The sequence below is a fragment of the Olea europaea genome, chromosome 6 (assembly GCF_002742605.1).
Source record: "Olea europaea var. sylvestris chromosome 6, O_europaea_v1, whole genome shotgun sequence".
Lineage (NCBI taxonomy): Eukaryota > Viridiplantae > Streptophyta > Magnoliopsida > Lamiales > Oleaceae > Olea > Olea europaea.
In genome coordinates, this window is record NC_036242.1 from 1,459,179 (window position 1) to 1,481,235 (window position 22,057).

The 22,057-nt window shown below is 34.3% G+C and overlaps 1 protein-coding gene across 1 annotated transcript; it reads right to left on the reverse strand.

Moving 5' to 3' along the window:
- Window positions 1-7,899: 7,899 nt before the first annotated feature.
- On the reverse strand, window positions 7,900-8,655 carry LOC111395439. Its single transcript, XM_023021434.1, has one exon. It carries the CDS (start codon window positions 8,538-8,540, stop codon window positions 8,115-8,117), a length of 426 nt encoding a protein of 141 aa, XP_022877202.1. The 5' UTR covers window positions 8,541-8,655; the 3' UTR covers window positions 7,900-8,114.
- Window positions 8,656-22,057: the final 13,402 nt, after the last annotated feature.

Sequence of the window (22,057 nt, forward strand, 5' to 3'; positions counted from 1 at the left end):
GCAAAGACAAGCAGAGAGGCTGAGAAGCACTCTCAGCAAGTAGAAGGGAAGAAGAAGCACTCTCACATCGCCTTCCTAAATGCATCGCTGCAATAACGGGCAAGGAGACTGAGAAACACTCTCAGCAAGCAAGGTGGCTTGCAGGCATCCTCAATAATTGTCGTCCATCATCGAACTCCTTGTAAGGAACATGGAGCTGATGAGAAGAACTTTGTTGGCCAAAGAATATTTCCTATATCTCCCATACTAAAAGTGACATAAAAAAAGATGGCAAAATGGGTGGATCAAATGATCCATTTCCATGGAAGACGAAGGTCTTGGATCAATTGTTAAAATGCCAAACAATGGCAGCAAATTGGTTTTGAAGAAGAGAATGAAAATGAAAATGACAAGTGTGGAATATAAGTGCATTTATAGAGGCTTGAAGGTGAAGAGACATAATATGAGCAGCCACATTCGTGCCTAGTAACTAGAATCAAATGGCCCGAAATCTTGGGAAAAGAGACAGAAATACCAAGAGAAAATGTACGTGAATATTAGCATAAAGCAGTTAAATGGTTGGGGGTTGACGATTAAAGACAACGTCACTAAATACACAAGAAGACAAATTAATCGTTCATTAATGATAATGGCTGCTGGTATGTTCAGAATTACCAATGGACATCAGTACAAGGTTACAAGGGGAAAGTTAATACGAAGTCACAAAAAGAAAAGTTAAGGCATTAGATGTCTTAATTACAATTCGCTCCGGACTGAATGGATTCTTTCCCTAAGTCTCTCCCAATCCTCGCTCTGCTGAGAAGAAGTGACATTCAATTCAGCCACAAAATCATCATCAACCTCCAGCTTCTTGTACTGCTCGACCAAGGACTTGGTTCGCTCAATTTTTTGGGAGGCATTACGTTTTTTAGCAGCCATTCTCGCCTTGCAGTCGTCCATCCTTGCTCGAAGCTCCTTCATCTGTGCAGCCAAACTGGTCATCAAAGAGTCTTCAATCATAACTTCGGAAGAGATTTCTTTCAATTCGTCCTCAGCTTTGTTGATCTCCAGAAGAAAAGACTCTCTTTCAGATACAGTGCGAAGATATTGAGTACTCTTGGCCTTTAATTCAACATTTTTGGCCGGCAAGGAGAGAATCTCGGAATGAACAACTTTCAACGTCGCTTTAAAATTAGCAAAAAGATTGAGCGACGGAAGTGTCAGTGATTGCGCCAACTTCGCACACAAATGCTCAAGCTTATCCTTATGTTTGGCAGCACTAGCCTGACCGATGTTCATATCCATAAAGGAAACATACTCAAATATCGACTGCTTGAGGAACTTCATATCTTCCTCTGAAGAAGCAGAAGGACGATTGGTTGAAGCAGGGCGAGACGTCTTGACCTACCCCCAGGAAGTGAACAAGTCCTGGATGGAACGCACAATCTTATCAGCATCCTGCAAAGAAAATTGCCAATATTGAAGGTTTTCACTACAATGAACAAAGTGGAAGTAAAAGTGAAGCAAAGATTACCTCATCAGCAATCTTGGGAGGTGGCATATCCCCAGCCAAATCTACCACCTGTGGCTCCACCACTTGTGTGGATTTCCCCTTATCTGAGCGAGAAGACTTTGCCACAACAGGCAAACCCATGGGAGCATCTACAGAACTCAAAAAGCAACAAATCAAAAACCAATAGCACAAGCAAAGGTAAAACATAAAAAAATGTATTAAATTCTGGTTCGACGTTTGGGGGGTTGACGCCCTAGGAAGAAGGTGGCTCATCCATTAGTTGTGATGAGGATTCTGGAACTGAAGGTTTCTCTTTAAGCGTAGCCCCTTTAGCATCTGGTTTAGATGAAGCAACCTCAGCAGAGGATGATGGAGCAGGAGCTGCCAACACCAACGCCTTCAAAGGAGATGATGAACTTTTCTGAGAAATCCGAATAAACCATCAGCACATAGAAAAGTTTCAAGTATAGAAATGCATGCTTGTGAGTAAACTAATTTAATTACCTTTCTCCCGACGATGAGAGGAGTGTCATCATCATCATCATCATCATCCTCCAAAATGGGAGATGCTGAGGCTAGTCGTTTGCGGCTTGGGGCACTCTTAGCTGCAGTGGGCTTGGTAGGAAGAGAAGTAGATGGACGAACAGACTGTTTAGCACGAGCAGATGAGGAAGGACTCCTAATGGACACAGGGGTGACCAAAACAGGAGAAGTGGAAGAAATGTCTAGCTGATCCAGTGAATGAAAAGCACGACTGGTATCAGTTGCAAACAATCTGTGCTTCACTGATAGCCCGAGTTCTTCAAAAAGGGGATGGATAACATGGCTAGGATTGAAAGGGGCTAATAAAAAGTTACTCGTCAAAATAATATTGCGAGCATCTATAGCTTCTGCCTCTGCCTTATTAATGGTATGGAAGCGATCTATCAAATTTTTTGAATAACAAGAGGGAACAGGCCAAGTTTGGCCAAAATCGAGTTGACGAGCAAAAAATTGGGGAGCATATATTTCAACCCCAGCTTTGGCATTGGTTCCAGTCAAAATATCATGGAACAACTCCCTCCTAGTCAAAAACTGAACTCAAACGAGCATAGAGGTACTCGCACTGTCCAGGGTGGATGGGGGTTGCACATAATCTGGAGTTAAAAAGGGAGGAAAAGGAAAGAAAGAAGGAATTGAATTCAAAGTATAAAAGAATGAAAAGATGTCCCTTCTGGACATATATACAGGGCTCAGTGGATCAATAGCTAGCCCATAGTAGCTAGCAGAATGAAAGGAAAAGGATAGAGCACCAAGTGATGGAAAATAGACTCTCAACCACATTTGAGTGAACCAAAGAGGCCCACTGCCAGTGGGAGATGTACCATTCTTCAATTGGAATTGGAGAGAAGCGATGCCTCTATAGAGGGCAGCCAAAAAGAAAGAACACAAATTCAAAGGCCTACCACGCGCCAATTCATGCGCTATGGGTAAATAGCTGATAAAAGACTTCATGCTTGGCACACACAGGATATATTTACAAAGTCAAATCTGAAGAAAGGCCACACGCTCAACATAAGAAGGCTCAGTGCTCGAGTGATTATAACAGCTTTGCAGTCTTGAATAGGAGTCGGTGAGTTTTCTGTCAAATTTTGGGGCGACACCAGAAATCAAAATACCAGGGAAAATGGTATCGCCCAAAGGTGGTAGATTTACTAAGGCCCCAATATCCCTTAAAGTAATGAATATGGGACCAAGAGGGAAAACAAAAGTATTATATTCAGAGAACCAAAAATTTAAAGCAATAGGAAAAAGCACTGGATTAAAAGTAGGGGGTTGAAGAGAGATTTCTAATAAATCAGAAATCCTAGCACTATCAAAAATTACCTTGGTAGGACCATGGCCCATAAAGTGAGCATGCCATCTACGGAAAACAACATCAGATTTAGGCCAAGTGCGAATACCTCTTTCGCGAAGCGGCCTCAACGGCAAAGAGTTTAGAAATGGAGGGCCTTGAGTACAAGGGAACAGCTGGCCCACCACCACTTGTTCAACGGCCTCGGCGTTGTTGAATGAAGGACCTAGATAGAACTCATTGAGTTCGGCATTGGCTGGTGCAAAGAAGTTCGGAGTTATATATGGCCGAGTGAGGATTTTCTGGAAGTCTTCGAAACTGAAGGAATCACCAGATTGGGATTGTGAAGCAGCCATTAGGAACGAAATAAAGTTTTGTTGAAATTTGCTTGAGAAACGTAGCAGAGAAACAAGAAGATAAACAATAATATTGTGAGAGAGAAGCGCGAAACAATGAGGCGTGATTTAATGGTGCGATAAAATGACATGTATTTTGGGGTTATAAGGGTTTGTAACGTCGCGCCTTTTCAAGCTATGGAAGAAAATAATGATTGAAATTCTTGAAAATTTCAAATGTTGCTGGGAAACACAAGGTGAATATGGCAAAAATTAATAATTGGTATTAATTCTGCCATATTGGGGGGTAATTGTTGACACATTAAAAGTGCCGCCCAAATCGAATAGCCCAAAAAATGAAGCCCAACTGGGCAATTCAGGATAAAGGCCAAAATAAGGTTATTAATGAATGCAGTGGAAGCCCACGAACGTGGTAACACCATCGCCCAAACTTGCAAAACGCCCAAGATCTGAGCAAATGAAGTGTCTTGCAGTCGTCCAGGGTTATGACCATGTTCTCGCCCAAACCTTCGAATCGCCTAGAATCTTAGCAAACATAAGATGTTATAATTATCCAAAAGTGCAGTTATCGAAGCAGTTATTGAGTAATCTTATCACGTTCCACGATTCGAGGAATTCAGTTGAAGACGGTTGAACGACAAAGAGTAGTGGCAGCAGTTAGAGACGGCAGTTCCACGATAAGTTGGCCACCATGAAGAAAGTGGGCAGTTATAAAGCAATTAAGCAGTTTCTAAGCGGTTGATCATGAAGGGATCATCAAGAGAATATAAAAGGAAGAAAAGACATAGAGCAAAAAATCCGAATCAAACACTCTCAAATAGAGAATATCTAATTTCAATTTCTTAGTTTAAATTTAAATATTTCTTTTCAGTACTCGTGTACTTGCGCCCCTTGGAGGCATTCTATTTAGTTCCAATTGTAAAGTCATCGCCAATAAAGCACCCCTTTTTGGGACTTTGTCTAAAGAGGTTTGTTCCTTACACAATCGTTTGATCCTTTTTTAATTGTTAGCGACTACCCGCGCGAAATAATTTTCTTTTTTAAAGACACTACAAATTCGAGCAATTTGCATATCACACAAACTAAAGAAAAATTAAAAGAAAATAATACAAAATTTTGAAATAGATCAAAGGAAGAAGTGAGATACCTTCATTGCACGGCGTTCCCTCACAAACATTCGATCGACCTTGTTTCTTAAATAGTCAACATTTTGAGCAAAGTACCATTCTGGAGCTTGAGGCTCTAGGTTAATATGATTTGGGAATAATTTTAGTTTAGTTTAGATATCGGGTGAGGATGTGTTGTGAACCCGTTAAATTATAGGTCAATAATGACGAAACTAATTTACTTTCTATGATTATTTCAATAGGTTGATCAGAACTTGTATTGTTTAATTGGTATTTTTTTTTAAAATGAAAACTGCAAATTTTTTAATCCTGTTTGGTACCCATTTTTCTCTTTCTTTTTTTCAATCACACATTCTTTATTAAAATAATATTACACGTAAATCAAAATTTTTTTTCTTATTTTTCAACTACACATTTTCCATCAATTTACTATTCAAAAATGCATTTTTACATAAAAATGGCTCTCAAACATCCATCTTAAGTTAATAAAATTAATATTTTAATTAAAAAATTTAAAACGGTTCGGTTCGATTTTGTGCGATTTTTGAAAATCAAAATCTAAACCAAATCATTTTGAAACGGTTTGGTTTAGTTTGAGAGAAAAGAAATCACGGTTCAACGTGGATCCGAACCAACGATTTCGATTTGATTTGCGATTTCGTGATTTTTTTGTGCAACCCTAATAAAATTTGTATATAGGGGTGTCCACACCTCCGCATAGGGTGGGGACCACTTCCCGCGGGTCTCATCCTATGTGAGTGGTGTTGACACATCTATGTACCCAAATTATATACATCAATTGTAACCCTAAATATAAATATATTTTATTGGTTGAGGTTAGAAGAAAGTCATAGAATAAATAACTAGAATTATAATAGAAATAACATTTAACATGTACATTGAAATTACATTTAACATGTAAGTTAAAATTGCTTTTACTTATAACGGAATTTGTTATCTAATCCTACACTACTTGGGTTAAAGAGTCCTTACCATGGATTCATGAGACGTTGAGTCAAATGTTGAACAGTGGTTTTGGGTTGCAACTCAATTATAGTCCATAATCTTCCAAATTTGCGTGCTAAACTTTCCTTGAATTGTTTTGATCTACTTTTTCGAAAGGATTTTTATATATCTTCAACATTGAACAATAAAGATCATTGTTTTGAAATAAAGAAAATGGATTCTGCAGTATGGAGTATGGAGGTGAGTGATCTGTGGGATGATTTGGGATTTCTTGATTATCTAATTTCGAAATTTTGATTTTGGTTGAATATGGTTTTTTGTAACTGCTAATTTGAGGTTTTATGAGGTAAGGGTTTAATTTTGGGGATTTCGATTATTTGATGAGGAAATCAATAGGGCTTGTTCGTTGGAGTTATATAGGTTGTCAAAAGAATCAAATTTAATATGTAAGTCACTTTTTGTGTTACGTTTTTTACTTTATAAAATGCAGTAAAAATAGTATAAAAAAGTTGGAATATATATAGTATGAATTATTATATTAAAATGAGTAATACATGCAATTTCCTCAAAAGCATTTGTATGAGGGAAAATTACATAATTCCAGGTCTTTGAACATCACAATTCAAACATCAGGGACCAAGATTCATAATTCAAATATCAGGTATTGATATAATAATAAAATATTAAATATTGAAATTGAATTCCCAAACCCTAGTATTTTCATCCCTTTTGTTCTCTCGCTTCTCTCTCTCTCTCTCTATAACTTTATTCCATCTAATCGCCAATCACCGCCCCTCTCCGGTGCAGTCGCCGCAGTGGCGGATCGAGTATGGTAGTGGTGGAGGCTGCTTGTGGTGGTGGTCGATGGAGGCTGTGGTTTCAGCTGGCAGCTTTGGGGTGGGGTAGTATTGTTCGGTGAAGGCTGCTGTAGTTTTCAGCTTGCGGCGTCGGGGTGTGTTGGTGGTGGTTGTCAGTGGAGGTTGCTGTAATTCTCACCTGGTAGCGTCGGGGTGTAAGCACTGTGCTGCCAATTGCCAAAATGTCGATTGAAGGAGCAATCGGCGCTTCGTGCAACTCCAGCGTCGACGCCTCGCACGCGGATATGTAGTTTTGCTGGTAAACACGTGGGTGGTGTGTTTGGGGGTTTGGGGATTTTTGTTATGTCATGGCCCGTGGGTGGTGTGTTTGGTGGTGGTTGTGGTGTGGTGTGGTGTGGTGGTTGTTGTGTGGCTTGGTGATGGCGGCGAACGGGGATGGTGGTGAACTAGTGGATCTGGTGGCGACGACGTGGTGGAGTTGATGGGGGTGTTGGGTTTGGGGTTTTCTGCTGGATGGCGGTTGTGGTGTTGTGCCGTGTGGTGATCTCCGTATTGTTGACGGTGACGGTGTTGGTGGTGAATTTGGCGGTGGTGATGGCGAGGTTCAGACGGTGATAATGGTTTTTTTTGGTGTGCTGTGGTGGAATTGGATCAAGATCAGGTGTGGTGTTGCGGTGGTACAGTACAATCGACGATTGGCTGGTGGTGGTTGTGACCAAGATTGGTGCTGGATGGGATCGATGGAAGGGGTGACCATAAAGTTTGGTCTGGGACTTTAAAATTTGACGATCCGTGACGATCTGTGATCTCAATGATTTGGTTTGTGACCTTAAAATTTGACGATCTGTGACTAAAACAATAATATGTGACCTCAACGATTTCGTCTGTAACCTTAAAATTTGATAATTTGTGACTAAAAAAATCTGTGACTTATAAAATTTTCGATTTGTGAACTCGAAATAATCTGTGACCAATTACTTTAATGATATGTGACTGATAAATAAATCTGTAAAATCTGTGACCATTAATTATTTAACTGTGACTTTAATATATTTATTTAATAAATAATTTTAATTAATTAAATACAAACTTGAATTTTGAATTTTCAAACTTCTTACCTGGCTTTGAAATGGTGTAAAGAATACACCTTAAATATGAATTTTTCCCTTTGTATGACTATTCTTATTTTTCTTTTTTTTTTTTCCCCCAGATCGAAGCCCAGATACTTACAATAATGGGCTCAAAGTCTAGGACTGGTCTATGAGCTTTTTGGTGAAGCCAGCCCACAAATATATCGATTCAAGAATAAAGGATAGAGGAAATTATCTATGACGAATCTACACATCAAGAGGATATAACAAGCTTGAGCTTTGGTAATCCAAAAAAGAAAACAAAAATTCAAAGAACACAATCTGTGTCTGTGACGAATATACACATGAAGAGGAGAAATGAAGCAAACAAATAAATTTACAGAACTTTTTTTTTGAATTATATACACAAATAAAGTCAACCAAATTTCCTTCAACCACCCAGATGAATTATTCCCTTGATTACATCCATCAAATGAAACATAATCACACCAGTTGATGTGGGCAGACTCAGTGCAATCAGAGCAATAATACCCAAAGCCAAGCTTGGTCTAGTTTCCATCAACTGGGATTGCAACAGCCCCATTGCATCACAAATTATTGAGTCATAATTTGCATAAAATCTCTTTTCCCAGTCCATCCATTCAGAGGGGGGCTCGTAATTCCTCTCTATCACCTTCATTTCATGGATTCTCTTCCGAAGAATGATCAAGTTTTCATCCACCATCCTTCCATCGAAGTTTTGGTCGTGGGTTTCTCTTCTTATTGCAAAAATTTTGGTACAACCACTGTTTCTGTGAGTTGAAGAAAATGGCTTGGAAAGAGAAATCTGTGAATGAAGAAAAGAAGTTGATGCCATTGCTGCTTTGATATTGAATAAATCTATAAAAAGGTGTAATTGTATTATTTCTGTGAATGTGTTGGAGGTATTTATAGATTTTTACGAGCTTTTGCCTTTTGGAAGAAGTCACTGGGTGGGCGGCCATGTGGGGCTTTCCATGTCTTATGGAATTATCTGGTGGAAAACCGTGTTTTTTATACAGGTAGGCGGCGATGGCGCGTTTCTCAGGGAAAATGCCAAGAAAATGGCGTTTGTCATATCTTCAAAGTGAAGAAAGTATTTAAAAGTCTTAACTAAAGGAAATTCTACCTTAAAATTACCATAATAAATCATATCAATAGATAATTTAGATGAATAGTAGAATCTTGATTTGGATTGAAATGTTTGATTCTTGACTTTAGTACCGAAAAATGTTTTAGACTTGAGCAGAATTAAAGGGTTCAATTAGGTTTCGGTTGGATACAGACTATACAGTACTTTTGTCTACCCTAATTGACTATTCTTATAAAGTATGATATATCAGATACATTTTCTTTTGCAAATAATACATCAAATAATCTCTGAACTAGAGGGAGCTTGTGCTCTTTATTCCTTCGATCTCATTTATATAAGTTGGTTTTATTTTTCATACAGATTAAGAAATCTTATTTAATATTATCAAAAAGTAACTTTTGTCAAAAACTTTTTTAATCTTCCCTTATTTATATTTGTACAATTTCAATATTTAGTGGAGAAATTTTGGTTATAACTAGACAAATTAAATAAGGTTATATTAGTAAACAAATAAAATAAAACATTTTTAATAAAGAAATAAGATTATATAATTGAGACAAAAAAATAAAGAAAGTCAACCGGTATATTTGAGATTAGGGGTGTCAACGAGTTAAGCCGAAATTTCCTACTCGAGCTTGGCATGGGCTTTTTTCGAGCAAAAGCTTGGCCAAAAAATTAATGTTTAACCTGAGCTTTTGGCTCAGGCTTTACCAAGCCGAGCTGGCCCAAGGTCGATTTTCTTGAATTTTTTAAAATTATTTTTTCTAAAATATCTGCCAACAAGCAATAGATTTTTACTCTTTTTTTTTAGGCCGGCTCGATTTGAGTCGACTTCCCAAAATGGGGCTCGATACCTCCGAATTTCAAGCCAAGGTGACTCGGACATTTTTTTGGGCTGAGCCATGGATAGTCCGAATCGACAAGCCTAATTGTCATCCTATTTGGAACAAAGAGAGTATTTCAAAATTAATAGGGCCAATTCCATGAAAATTTTCAACTCAAATTGTAGTGTTTGATAGCACACTTTTTCCATGGAATTCATTTTCTTGATTGTTTTGGAAGTTGTTATTTTCTTGGTTTTCCACCCTACTTTGACGTGTTTTTTATTTTATTTTATTATAATGAAAATAAATTCTAAGAATTATTGTAAGAAAATATTTCCCTTTAACTGACAATTTCCATGTAAAACAAAGACAAACGAACAACAAAAAGATTGATGATTTTTTTCATTTTTTTTTTGTTAGAAATGGAAACAAATTTTATAGCCATTACCAGTAAATTATATTCTTTTAATTGACAATTTTTATATAAAATAAAGTCAAACGAATATAAAAAAATACTTTTATTTTAAGAGTTTTCATGTGAAAAATTATACCATTCAAACACAAAAATTTACAATTCACAAGAAAACAAATGCTAGGCAATTCAATTTCTTGGAATTCATTTTCAATTCAATTTAATTCTATCTTTACAAACAAACGGACCTTAAATGAAATATTAAAAGATGTCAAAAAAACTCCAAATTCACCAAAAAAAAAAATGACAATTATCGAGAGCGTTGGAAACTAGGCGGATCCTGGATATAAGTTGACCTGACCCAAAATGATAAGTATATACATAATTCAGTTGCTTCTAGAAGCAGGAAATCACTGCCCCTGAATTGCGGTTGATGGAAGGTACTATTCAACGAGACGTGGAAGGTTTGGTTCGATTGGATCTGATATTATTATGGGCGGCGAATTTTAATATAAAACATTATTATTTTAAGGAAAAGGGGCTTCTAAAAATGTCCAAATTAACTGAACATAGACAATCATAACTTATTTATGTCTCTGTTTTCAATGGTGTCACATCTTGTAAGAAAATAAACCCAAATAATTTCTCGGGCCATATTCAATTCACATTATTTGAAAAAAATATATTTTTAAATAGTAATTTGATATTATTTCAATCACGCGTTCTTCAATAAAATAATATTACACATAAATTCAAAAAATTTTCTTATTTTTTAACCGTACATTCTCTATCAATCTACTATTTCAAAATACATTCTTTATAAATAATGTGGCTCAAATAAGCAATCAGCCTATGATCTAGATGAGAAATTTGTTGCTAAAATTATTTCTCTATCTACTTATTTTTAGGAGCCTAGAGAGAGGCGTGGGTGTCGTTGGTTCGTTGGCTCCACTAAGACTCGAGAAAAAAAAAATTATGACTTTTTGTTTTTTACTTTAAATATTATTATATTTCGTGTTTGAAAAAGAATTCGTAGTTATTTCGTGTTTTTGGTAAATTCCATGTTTTCTTTGGTAAAATTTCTTTCTTATATAGCTTTTTTGACATTTTTAACTAAAACATTATTTCTTCTGGAACGAAAAAAAATAAGTTCAATCAAAATTTATACTTTCACTTAAATTACAAATGCTCTTACAATCTCGACCCAATCAAAAATTTTGAATTAGAGAAAAGAATTCTTATATAATTACATAAACACAATTAAGCTACAAATCTATAAAGAACGAGTCATTAATCAAATAATCATCCCCTTTAAGATGTCCACCAAATGGAATAGTAGAAAAGCCAAAGAAGTTGATCCACTCAATATCATGACAGCCACCATTCCCAAAACCAAACTCGGCCTGCTATCCATAAGCAAATTCTGCAGCAACCCTACTGCTTCAAACACATCTGAATCATAATTCACGTACCATTTCTTCTCCCACTCCATCCAATTCTCCGGTGGCAGCGGCGGAGCTTGATTTTCCTCGGCCATCTTCATTTGGTGTATTCTCATTCTAAGAACAATCATATTTTCATCAATCAATCTTCCTCTTTGATGCCCTTTATCATGTCCTGCATCTTTTCTCACTGCAAAAACTGGGCTGCAATTTTTTTCTCGTCGATTCAGAGCTGGTTTTTGAGGCATAAAATTGCCTGAAAATGGAAGTGATATATTTAAGGATTTAAGGAAAGTTGTTTGCATTGTTTTCTTCAAACAGAAGACTGACTGGTTTTGATTTACTTTTGCCTTTTTTTGGTTAATACGATGAAGTTGTATGTTTGTGTGTGTATATATTAGTAAGAGAAAAGAATAAGGTATTTATAGAGCAGAATGATTCTAGATAGCGTGTGATGGATTAGTTGTGCTATTGGGATTTGGCGTGTAGAACTAGGTAGGAAATTGCAGTGTAAGGCAATAAGAAATTAGATAATAATTAATGATAGGATAATATTCTAGAAAAAAATGTTCCTTAGTGGAAAAGCTTCGACTTTGGCTTTTACCTTTAATTTGTATTTCAATAGATACCAATTCACGTTTCACGTTTCAAAATCGGATCGAATCTGTCGATTTAATTATCTATTCAAAAAATTAGTCCGATTAGCTCTAAAAGCTTTTGTATATCAAAATTGAAATAATAATAAAATTACTAACGGGTCGATTTCTTCATTTCTTTCCTTTATCACCAGCCAAAAAAAGCGAGATATTGTTACTTCTTTGTACCATTAATGGATTTTGTTAAGAAGGTTTTCCAAATTGATTTCTTAATTTGAAAAGTTTAATAAATAAGGTAAGACTACCGTATAAAAGGGAAAAATCATTGGATTTTTTTTGGTTAATTTAAAAATAATGCATTAATAAACTAATAGATATCGTTACTTGAAGAAATATTTTTATGAGAAAAAAAAGGACTTAAATTCCAAAATAAATAATTGCTTTCCTAAATTTGATTCCAATTTATTTTATTTTTTTGTTTAATTTTATTTTAGTTATAAAAATATGTAAGCGATTATTTTTGTTGTCTAATGTTCTATTCAACAAAAAAGAGAACATAATGAAAATTAAATTCGGCCAAATTCAATGAGTTCTTTTATTTATAAAAAATTAAATTTAAATTTGAAATTTACATATTATTGCCAATTTTGTGGTTTACATTTTTTAATAACCGTTTGATCCGATCAGCCCTTTTAAAAAGAAATCAGATTTAGCCTTATTTGATATGAATTATAATTTTATTTTTTTTTTATCAAAATCAAAGTTAAAAATTAATTTTAACCACATATTTTATTGGATCCACAACTTTTTAACAACACATTTTATTAATTTTTATTAAAATCAATTAAAAATTTGATTTTAATTTCCACCAAATATGGGTTGGGAATTAGAAAATCATTGAAGCTAATAAAATAAAATAAAAATTCAACTGGGACTTTGATTTCATGTGACAACCAATAATTAAATTAAAAGTCTGCTTTACTTAAATAGAAGTCAGATCCCAGCCGACCTTTTTATTTTTCTTTTAATTTAATTGAAAACCTTAACCTTACATTTCCTTGGGAGGCGGTTTTGCCAGTGAAACTCACCTGGAAATTACTCTGAGATATACATAATAGGGAAAGATCTCCTACGTTTCTTCGTTTGGTATGCCTTCTGGTACAAGGCAGCAAAACCGTCCTACTTTCTTGCGTAAGATATGTATACCACAATTTTACGTAAGACCATATTCTAAAAAAACGTAAAAAACGAATACATTAAAATTATATTCATTCAATTATTAATGGATTTTGGAACTTTTCATCCCTAAACTTTTCAAATCTATTCTCAACCTTTTGGAAATGTAGCAAAACTCGTCCTTGACCACGTAAAATTATAAATTTGGCTCCTCTTTAAGTAGATACGAAAAAGCTACAAAATAAAACAATAAAAGAAAAATTACAACAAGAGTCCTAAATATTTTTTTCAAAATAAACACATGAGTCTTCTTTTCCAACCAACAACACAAACCACCATGAGTGAGCTGTCACTACCACCACCACTCTATTACACAAACTACCACAACTCTACATCATGTTGATATCAAAGTAGGAAGTCTCGTGTTCGAGTCAATGTTGGAATATTTTCAAGAAGTGGGTGGATGAGCAAGAGCATGCTTCAAACGGAATGTGGTCGATAGACTGGGCTTAGGGTGGATTCTCAAGCTTAATTCTGGCTGATCTATGGTGAATTGCATTTGTGTCATCAGCCATAGCTGTTGGACAAAGTAGTAATAATATCCTACATTATAAGGCTTCCTTGATAAACACACTACAATAAGAATAATGTTAGCATTACCTGCTCAATTTGATTGAAAACTTGAATAATACGATGTAAAAATTACCATTGGATTGAAAAGTATTGGAACAACTTATCAGTAAGCATCAAAAAAGATCTTTGATTATATGTTGTGTCATGTGTGGTATCGATATCTAATGAATAGATGCTCAAGTCTAAAATTGATCTCCAAAAATTATAACTATAATACAATACTAATGTCTAGGTGTTAGAGAAGTGAATAATTAAGAGAAGCCACCGGCTTATTCATATGGGAATGAAACTCATCACTTCGTACTATCTCCATTGCACGTTGTAATCTTGATTTTCTAATGGAAATTTGCGTTTACAATTCCAACCATATAACTCAACCATTTAAACTATCAATCGAGATATATAATTTCAATAAACTATATTATCCAAAATAAAAAAAATAAAAAAGAAGAATTTTAGACATGAATATATCTAAACATAATTCAGCTATAAAGATGTAAAACAATAAATGATTAATCAAAACTACTAACCTCGAAAATGTTGACCAAATAGCTGTTAAGAAAAATACAAAAGGAAATTAGTAATACTGCTAAATTTATGAAATAATGGAAAGAACGTTACAATAAACCGAGTAACAATAAAAGAGAGGAAATTTGGTAATTGATGTAATAGTTGTATTAGAAGGAACCAAGGTCTGTTTTGCACACAGTTTCCTTGAAACAAATCCGCCCCCAATGTGGTGCAAGATGATTAATGACATTCATTTTCTAAGATGCAATAGTTAAATGCAACTTACTAGCATCTTGTTACTATTCTAGGCAAATTGAGAATACTCACAATTCTATCACCGAACTAAAAAATAATTATCTAAGCTACAAAGAACAAAATTCTTAAAGCAAATAGAGAAGAGAGAATTATTGGTGTGAGAAATAAGGAGGAGAACACCTCCTTATATAATACTAGTATGAGAGATGTTTCAATTCTTATTAATTTTTATATTAAAACCAAAATGTTACAATTAGCATTGCAATAGCCATTAGAGCAATATGTTACAATAACCATCAAGGCATTGTAATCACCAATTCAGTACAAAATTATTACTAGAGAATTGAAATTCGAAATTAAAAGCTTGTTACAATTCTTCATTCACGATTTTGTGGAAGGTTGCGCTGTGTGCCTGCCCACCTGCGTGAAGCAGCAATATGTTATAATAGCCATCAAGACTTTGTAACCACCAATTCAATAGAAAATTACCAAGAGAAACGAAATTTGAAATTAAATGCTTGTTACGATTCTTCATTACAATTCAAAGCGGCCTACCACAATTTTGTGGTAGGCTGTGCTGTGCGGCTGCCTACCTGATTGCTTTAGGTAAGCATGTCAACAAATCAAGTCAAGTTGAGTAGGGTCGGTTTGCGAGTTGAAATTCAAGGCTCGGGCTCAACTCGTGTAAAAATGACCTAGGCTTTTTTTGCCCTAGCCGAACCAAAGCTCGGTCGGAAAATTGAAGCTTGGTTCGAGCTTTCGGCTTGGTTTTTTTTTTTTTTATTCGTGATTTTTTTAAGTTATTTAAAATATTTACAATTTATATAAATTGTAGGTTAAATAAAATTTATAACCCTCCTTGTTTTGGGCTTGAGACATAATATAATTAACGTAGACATAATTAAAATTATATATGAATAAAATATTTGATGTACAATTTTTTTAAAACAAATAAATTTAAAATTTAAAGTGAAGGCCACTGGATATATTGTCATTAAAGAGCGTGCAACTGTGAGCTGCCTTTACTAGCTACATGTTGCATGCATGCGCAACATTAGCTACTATTTGCTTGTTGTGAAGGCAACCGTAGCTACTTGCGTTGCGTTCAGTAGCCGCCTCACGTTTTTTTTCAATAGACAGTAGCGTTGCCTGTTTGCAAGGCAGCGGCTACAGTTGCCATTTTTTAAATTTTTTTCGAAATAACAGGGGCTGGCCTGTCTGGCTCAACAAGCCATACAGACCAGCTCGGGCTCGAACCGATGCCCCAAAACAAGGCTCAGTCCGAGCTTTGGCTCAATCTCTCCAATCTGCGAGTCGGATCGCCCGATGAGCAAAATTGATAACCCTAGTTTCAAGCAGGCTGTCAGGCCTGTGACACGGGCTACATTTCGACCAGCCATGTGGGCCGGCCTCGTGTGGCTCACTAAGCTGTCATTCGAAAAAGAGGTCGGCTTGAGCCTTGGCTTGGTTCTATTAAGCCATGAGTTGAATCAACTTGAGCTTTTTAGCCTTCTAAATCTACGAGTCGGATTGACATCCCAACTCACGTATCTCCATTTTTTACTACCCCCCCCCCCCCCCNATTTGGCATATTTCCAGCCGTTTTGTAATTTCAAGTTGAATCTTGAGGTGGGTTGTGTATTTTGAATTGTTCCATTTTTTTTTCCCTCACAAAAAGCAGGATATTCCAGTTGTTTACCTGAGTTAAGCGTATGAATCTTAATGTTTCCTTTTTTCACCCAAAAAAAGTTGCTTTTTAAACCATTCCAGTTTTTTTTTGCATTGCAAAATTGAATCTGATGTGCTTTTTATTTTTATTTGAAGATCTATTTTTTGCTCAAAAAAGTTGGTTTTTGATTATTTTGTACGTGGTAATGGACACGAGCGAGGCTTGTTGCTGGTTCTCACAGTTGAAATGAGTTCGTTCTCATAAGTGCCGATGAAATTGGAAGGGTAAATCTTTTTAATAATTTCAGTTATTTTTGTTCTAAATTTAGTTTTATAGACATCAATTTCCCCCCTTTATACTTTAAGTTTTTGCTGGGACTAATGAATCATTCAACTAAATTTGGAGTTTCTTCTAATATTAGAAAATGCTATATGTACTTCTGCATTTGAATTCTGATTTTTTGACTTCGAGAGAGGAGTAAAAAAATGTCTTGTTTACGTATTTTGGTTATTTGATTGAACGCTTGGCTTGAGTTTTGTATGATCTAAGTAAACAAAAATCTTCAACTTCATTTCGGCGGCAACTTCGACGAGGATAATCGTAAATTTAATATAAATCTTTTGTATATTATGTTTTGTTTGTTATTTTATTGTTAAGTTTTAAGTTAACAAGTTGTTCTATAGTATACTTATGAATTTTGTATGCATACAATAGTTTTTAATTTTTTTTTGGGAAGGGACAGGGGCCTAATTTATGATATTCGCCTCATACCCCAAAAATGATAGGACCGACACTAGTGGGGAGTCGGTTTTTCTGGCACAAAATTGTCTGAAAATGGAAGTGAACACTGCAAGGATTGAAGGGAAGATGTTTGAATTTCAGGTTTATATTCAAAGGTTCTATATTAAAAAATTGACCTTAAGAGGAGTAAATCAAACCTTCATATCTTGATCTATAATTTTGATAATTAATTGATTTGAAATATATTTTACTTAAGATGATTATACAAACACTGACGGGGCAATTTAACGAACATTTCAACTGGTAAGCACAAAGATTAAAAGTAATCTTTGATAAAATCAGGATGTAGTCCCACGTTGAGCATTAACATATGTAATTATGCTTTAAATCCATTAGCACAACAAAAAATGTTCAAGATTACAACGAAAACATCGAGTATTAATCATGAATAGTTTTCAGATACAAATATCTCTCTCAACACTAGTCTAACCAAATTGCATCAAATAATCAAATGTTATTGCTCACCAACAGGGGTGAATCCAGAGGTCCAGTTCAGTTAGGGCGGATCGTAAGCGTTGAAAACTTACTATTGAAGGCCAACGTTCGTGATAGCGGGGGTTTTTATTAATATTTGATTAAATAATATTTAAAAAAACGCATGGATTAGAACTAGAAGAATTAGATGCACCACTACGAACTTTCATTTTGGATTAAAAAATCGTTCCATAATCTGCAAAAAATCCTAATTTATTTTTCAATTAAATATACAATATATATTAACAAAATGTCAATACTCAGTTTACAATTAAAATTAAATAAACAAGCATTATTATATTAATAAAATTGAAATTATTTATTTGCTTATATCAATTTTATGTGCTTGAATGATTTCACTTTTTCACAATCGATTTTTTGTGAACGAAAAGTGAAAACTTTTATTAATTAAATAATTTTGTTTAAAGATTCCTTATGACACTAAGACCAATTTTTTTACAAATTCATCCACCATTGATTGACCAAACTCTCAAATCAATTGATTAGAGGAAAAAAAATCAAGAAAAGGGACAAAGCACCAATTAAAATGTTTCTACTTGCATTAAACCAGTAAAATTGAACATATATTATTTTGTTACATTATGTGTTAAAAATCAATAAGTGCAATGATAGTAAAGTAGTCAATATGTTTAAAGAAGGTAGTATGATCGAATTACCTTCCTTGCATTTTGTTTTGATCAAAATTGTTGAAATACAAAAATTATGAAAAATATTGATCTTGAAGAGTTTCGACCTCAAGACCTTCAATTCAAAAATGAAAGGGCCAACCAATTGAGCTACCAAAGATGTTTATTGTCAATATGAATTATCAAATAAATAATCTAAAAATTCTATCTATTATCAGCAAAAATAAAAAATAAAAAATTCTCCTCGACGAATCCGTCTTAGCTGGACACCACCTAAATTTGCCCCTGCTCATGGCCGTCATAACTGGCTACCACCTAAATCCGCCCCTGCTCACCAAGAACAGTATACAAATCCTCAATCTATTTATTACCATCAACCTCACAGATATGGGAAAAAATCAGAGAGGGGACGCGGAGTTCAGAAAGTACATAAAGAACGACAAACCATAAAGTTATCTTGCTAGTGACCGATGAAAATATTTCAAAGACAAAATCATTTACCCTAATCTTCAACGGTGATCATATGGCCACTTGTCATCATCGCAGCATTTTGAAAAAAAAAAAAAAAAGAGAACGAAACAACAGGTTATTACAATCGGGTCAGCCGATCGACTTTGGTCAAATCACTGAGGTTAAGTGGCCCTATCGTGAAGCACCTGAGGCCCAGCAACTCTTAAATCAAGAGATACTGCTGGAGCTTATGTCTTATTCAAAATTAAAATCTCTCATGATTGTTCTAGCAAGCTAAATTTACCAATTTACCCCTCCTATTATATCTTCTTCTTCGTCTCACTTTTGTTTTGCAATTGATTGTGATCATACGAAAAATTAATTCAATTACGTGCTTGCGGATGCATTTAATGTAATGATGAAATTCATGAAAAACTTTTATCTTTGTCTAATATCTTCATTAAATATTTATCCATCTCATCAAGGCAAAGTATATACGCGTGCTTGATAGGAATTACTATCTATATTTATAAATCAAAGTTAATAATTAATTTTAACTATATATTTTATGGGTTCCGCAACTTTTCAACATCACATTTAATTTAATTAATTTTTATTAAAATAGACTAAAATTTTGATTTTAATCCCTACCAAATGGGGATAAAGTTATTTCAATCAAAATAAGTAAATCATTTGCAAACATAGAGACAAACAAATCTTAATTTGAATTCCTTTATTCAATGGTTGTATTAGTAGACTTGAAATTGAAGAAAAATTGAACTTTTTCCTCCCTTCTATCCTCGTTTTGGCTTCTTGTGAGAAAGTAGTATTTTGCAGACTATTTTGGACTTGGCAAAATGAAAGTCTACAAGCTGGATACTGGACGAAATAGCCAGAGTGTAATTATTTGGTACAAATTAATGAAATATTGCATACGACAAAATTTTCAAAACAAAACTGCAAAACCTACGGAAATTAATGACCATACATTCATTCTTTGCCTTGGTTTTTCAAGAGTATGGAACTTATGATTATCTTTCATTTTTAGATGTCTAATAAGTCAAAAATAGTAATAGAAAACCTCTATGAATGTCCTAAATTCTAGGCACAAATTTATATCATTTTTCAAAGTTGTCGATGGAGAAGTTCAATGAAGCAAAAATAGTAAAAGAAAACCTCCGTGAATGTTCGATACGTCTATGAGAGACATTTGTGATTTGTATCGTTTTTTCAAGTTGTTGTAATTTGGTATCCAAACAAAATAAAAGAAAATGAAATTGTGATTGCTGCTTTTATTGAGTGAAACTACAGAAAATATTATGGGGATTGGATGTAGACTTGTATTAGGAGTCGAACCAATATGCATATGGCGTTATATCATCTGTTTGTTTTTATATATACTAATTGGTGTACTATGTCACCGGTGCTCAGGAGATCGTTATCGTGTGTATGTAATAATTATTTAATACATTTGTGGACATGGATTATTATTATTTTCTTTCATTTTGCAACGAAGGACATCTCCTATATATTCTGTTGATTGCTATCTAAGTAATATGCAAATTGAACGCGACATTAATATCTAATAATATAAACATTCAAATCTTAGTTTTCAATGAATTCTATCTACAACCAATAATGCTGTCTAGTTGTCGATCTAAAGTCTAGTGTTAGAAAAGTGATTAAAGGGTTGTTTGACATGACCTTTTAGAAGTCAAAAGGAACTTTTGATATTCAAAAGCTGTTTTATGACTCATTTGACTAATTTTATGAGAGTGCTTCTTTTAATGAGAAAAGTTTTTAGAAGAAGTTGATCAAATTTAATTTCTTTTTAAAATACTTCCAGAATAGAAAGGTTTTCTGAAAATTAGATTTCAAATAAAATTTAGAGTAGCTTCCTGAAGAAAATTTTCTATAGAAAGCAAAATCACAAGTTATGTCAAAAAAGCACTGGCATATAAGCTACCAAGTTTGTTTATATCACAATGAAACTCATCGCTTAACCCCCTGTTTGGGAGGGATTAAAATTTATATTTTAATTTAAGTTAAAGTCAACAAGTAATTTTAAACACATATTTCATGGGACTCACAACTTTTCAACCATACATTATATCAACTTTTATCAAAATATACAAAAATAAAAAAAAAAAATCTGATTTTAATCCCTAACAAATGGGGAGTTAGTAATATCTTCATTTTCTTTGTTATCTTGATGTTTCAATGATAATTTGATTTAGAATTCTAAAACCATCTTATCTAATGTAAATGAATAAAAATATAAAATTTCACTAACTGTGCAAATGCAAGATACTATTTAATCCACAAAATAATAAAAAAAAGAATTAGAGACAAAATCTGGCACATGACGAAAACGTGAATCGTAATAAAAAGGGTCTTGTTTGCAACACACGAAGGGGTATTGCTCAAATTTCGCTTGAACGAATGTAAGAAATATGAGAATCCATCAGATACATAATAAAAATTGAAATAATATTATTAAACAACAACTATAGGATTTTTCAAACCCTTAACACATATTTAAAGCGTCAAAACAAAATCTTAATTCTGTAGATAAATTCGAATTGAATTAGAAAACTGTAAAAACAACAAAAATATCCTTAAATTAACTCAAAGCAGAAAAAACACTGAAATAGACTCCTAAATGATGAAATTTGAATCCGAAAGTTTGGCCGACATCGTCCCTCAACAAAACTATAGAGAACCGAAAAACACTTTGGAATTGTACTCGTTCATGTAAATCTAGCACTCAATCTAAAAGTTCTGCGCGTTTTCATATATCCTTCTCATTTCTCCTATTTTTCAACTAATTTATGATTTCCTCTTCTAATTGTTCTACATCAAACTCACTTCCTATACTTTTGCATGCTAGCACACCATTATTTCATGAATATCTCTAAATATAAATAAGCTATAAATATGAAAAACAAGAAGTTCATTAATCAGAAACTAATCCCCTTGAAAATGTCGACCAAATAGCAAAGTAGAAGAGCCATGGATGTTGATCCACTCAATATTATAAGAGCCACCACTCCCAAAACCAAGCCTGGCCTGCTATCCATCAGCAAATTTTGCAGCAACCCTACTGCTTCAATTACATCTGAATCATAATTCACGTACCATTTCTTCTCCCACTCCATCCAATTCTCCGGTGGCGAGTGACTTTCCTCGGCCATCTTCAGATCATGTATTCTCATTCTAAGAACAATCATGTTTTCATCAACCAATCTTCCTTTCTTATGCCCTTTATTATGGCTTGCATCGTTTTTCATTGCAAAAACTGGACTGTAAACTCTTTCTCGTCGACCGGGAGATGGTTTTTTAGGCATGAAATTGCCTGAAAATGGAAGTGAGC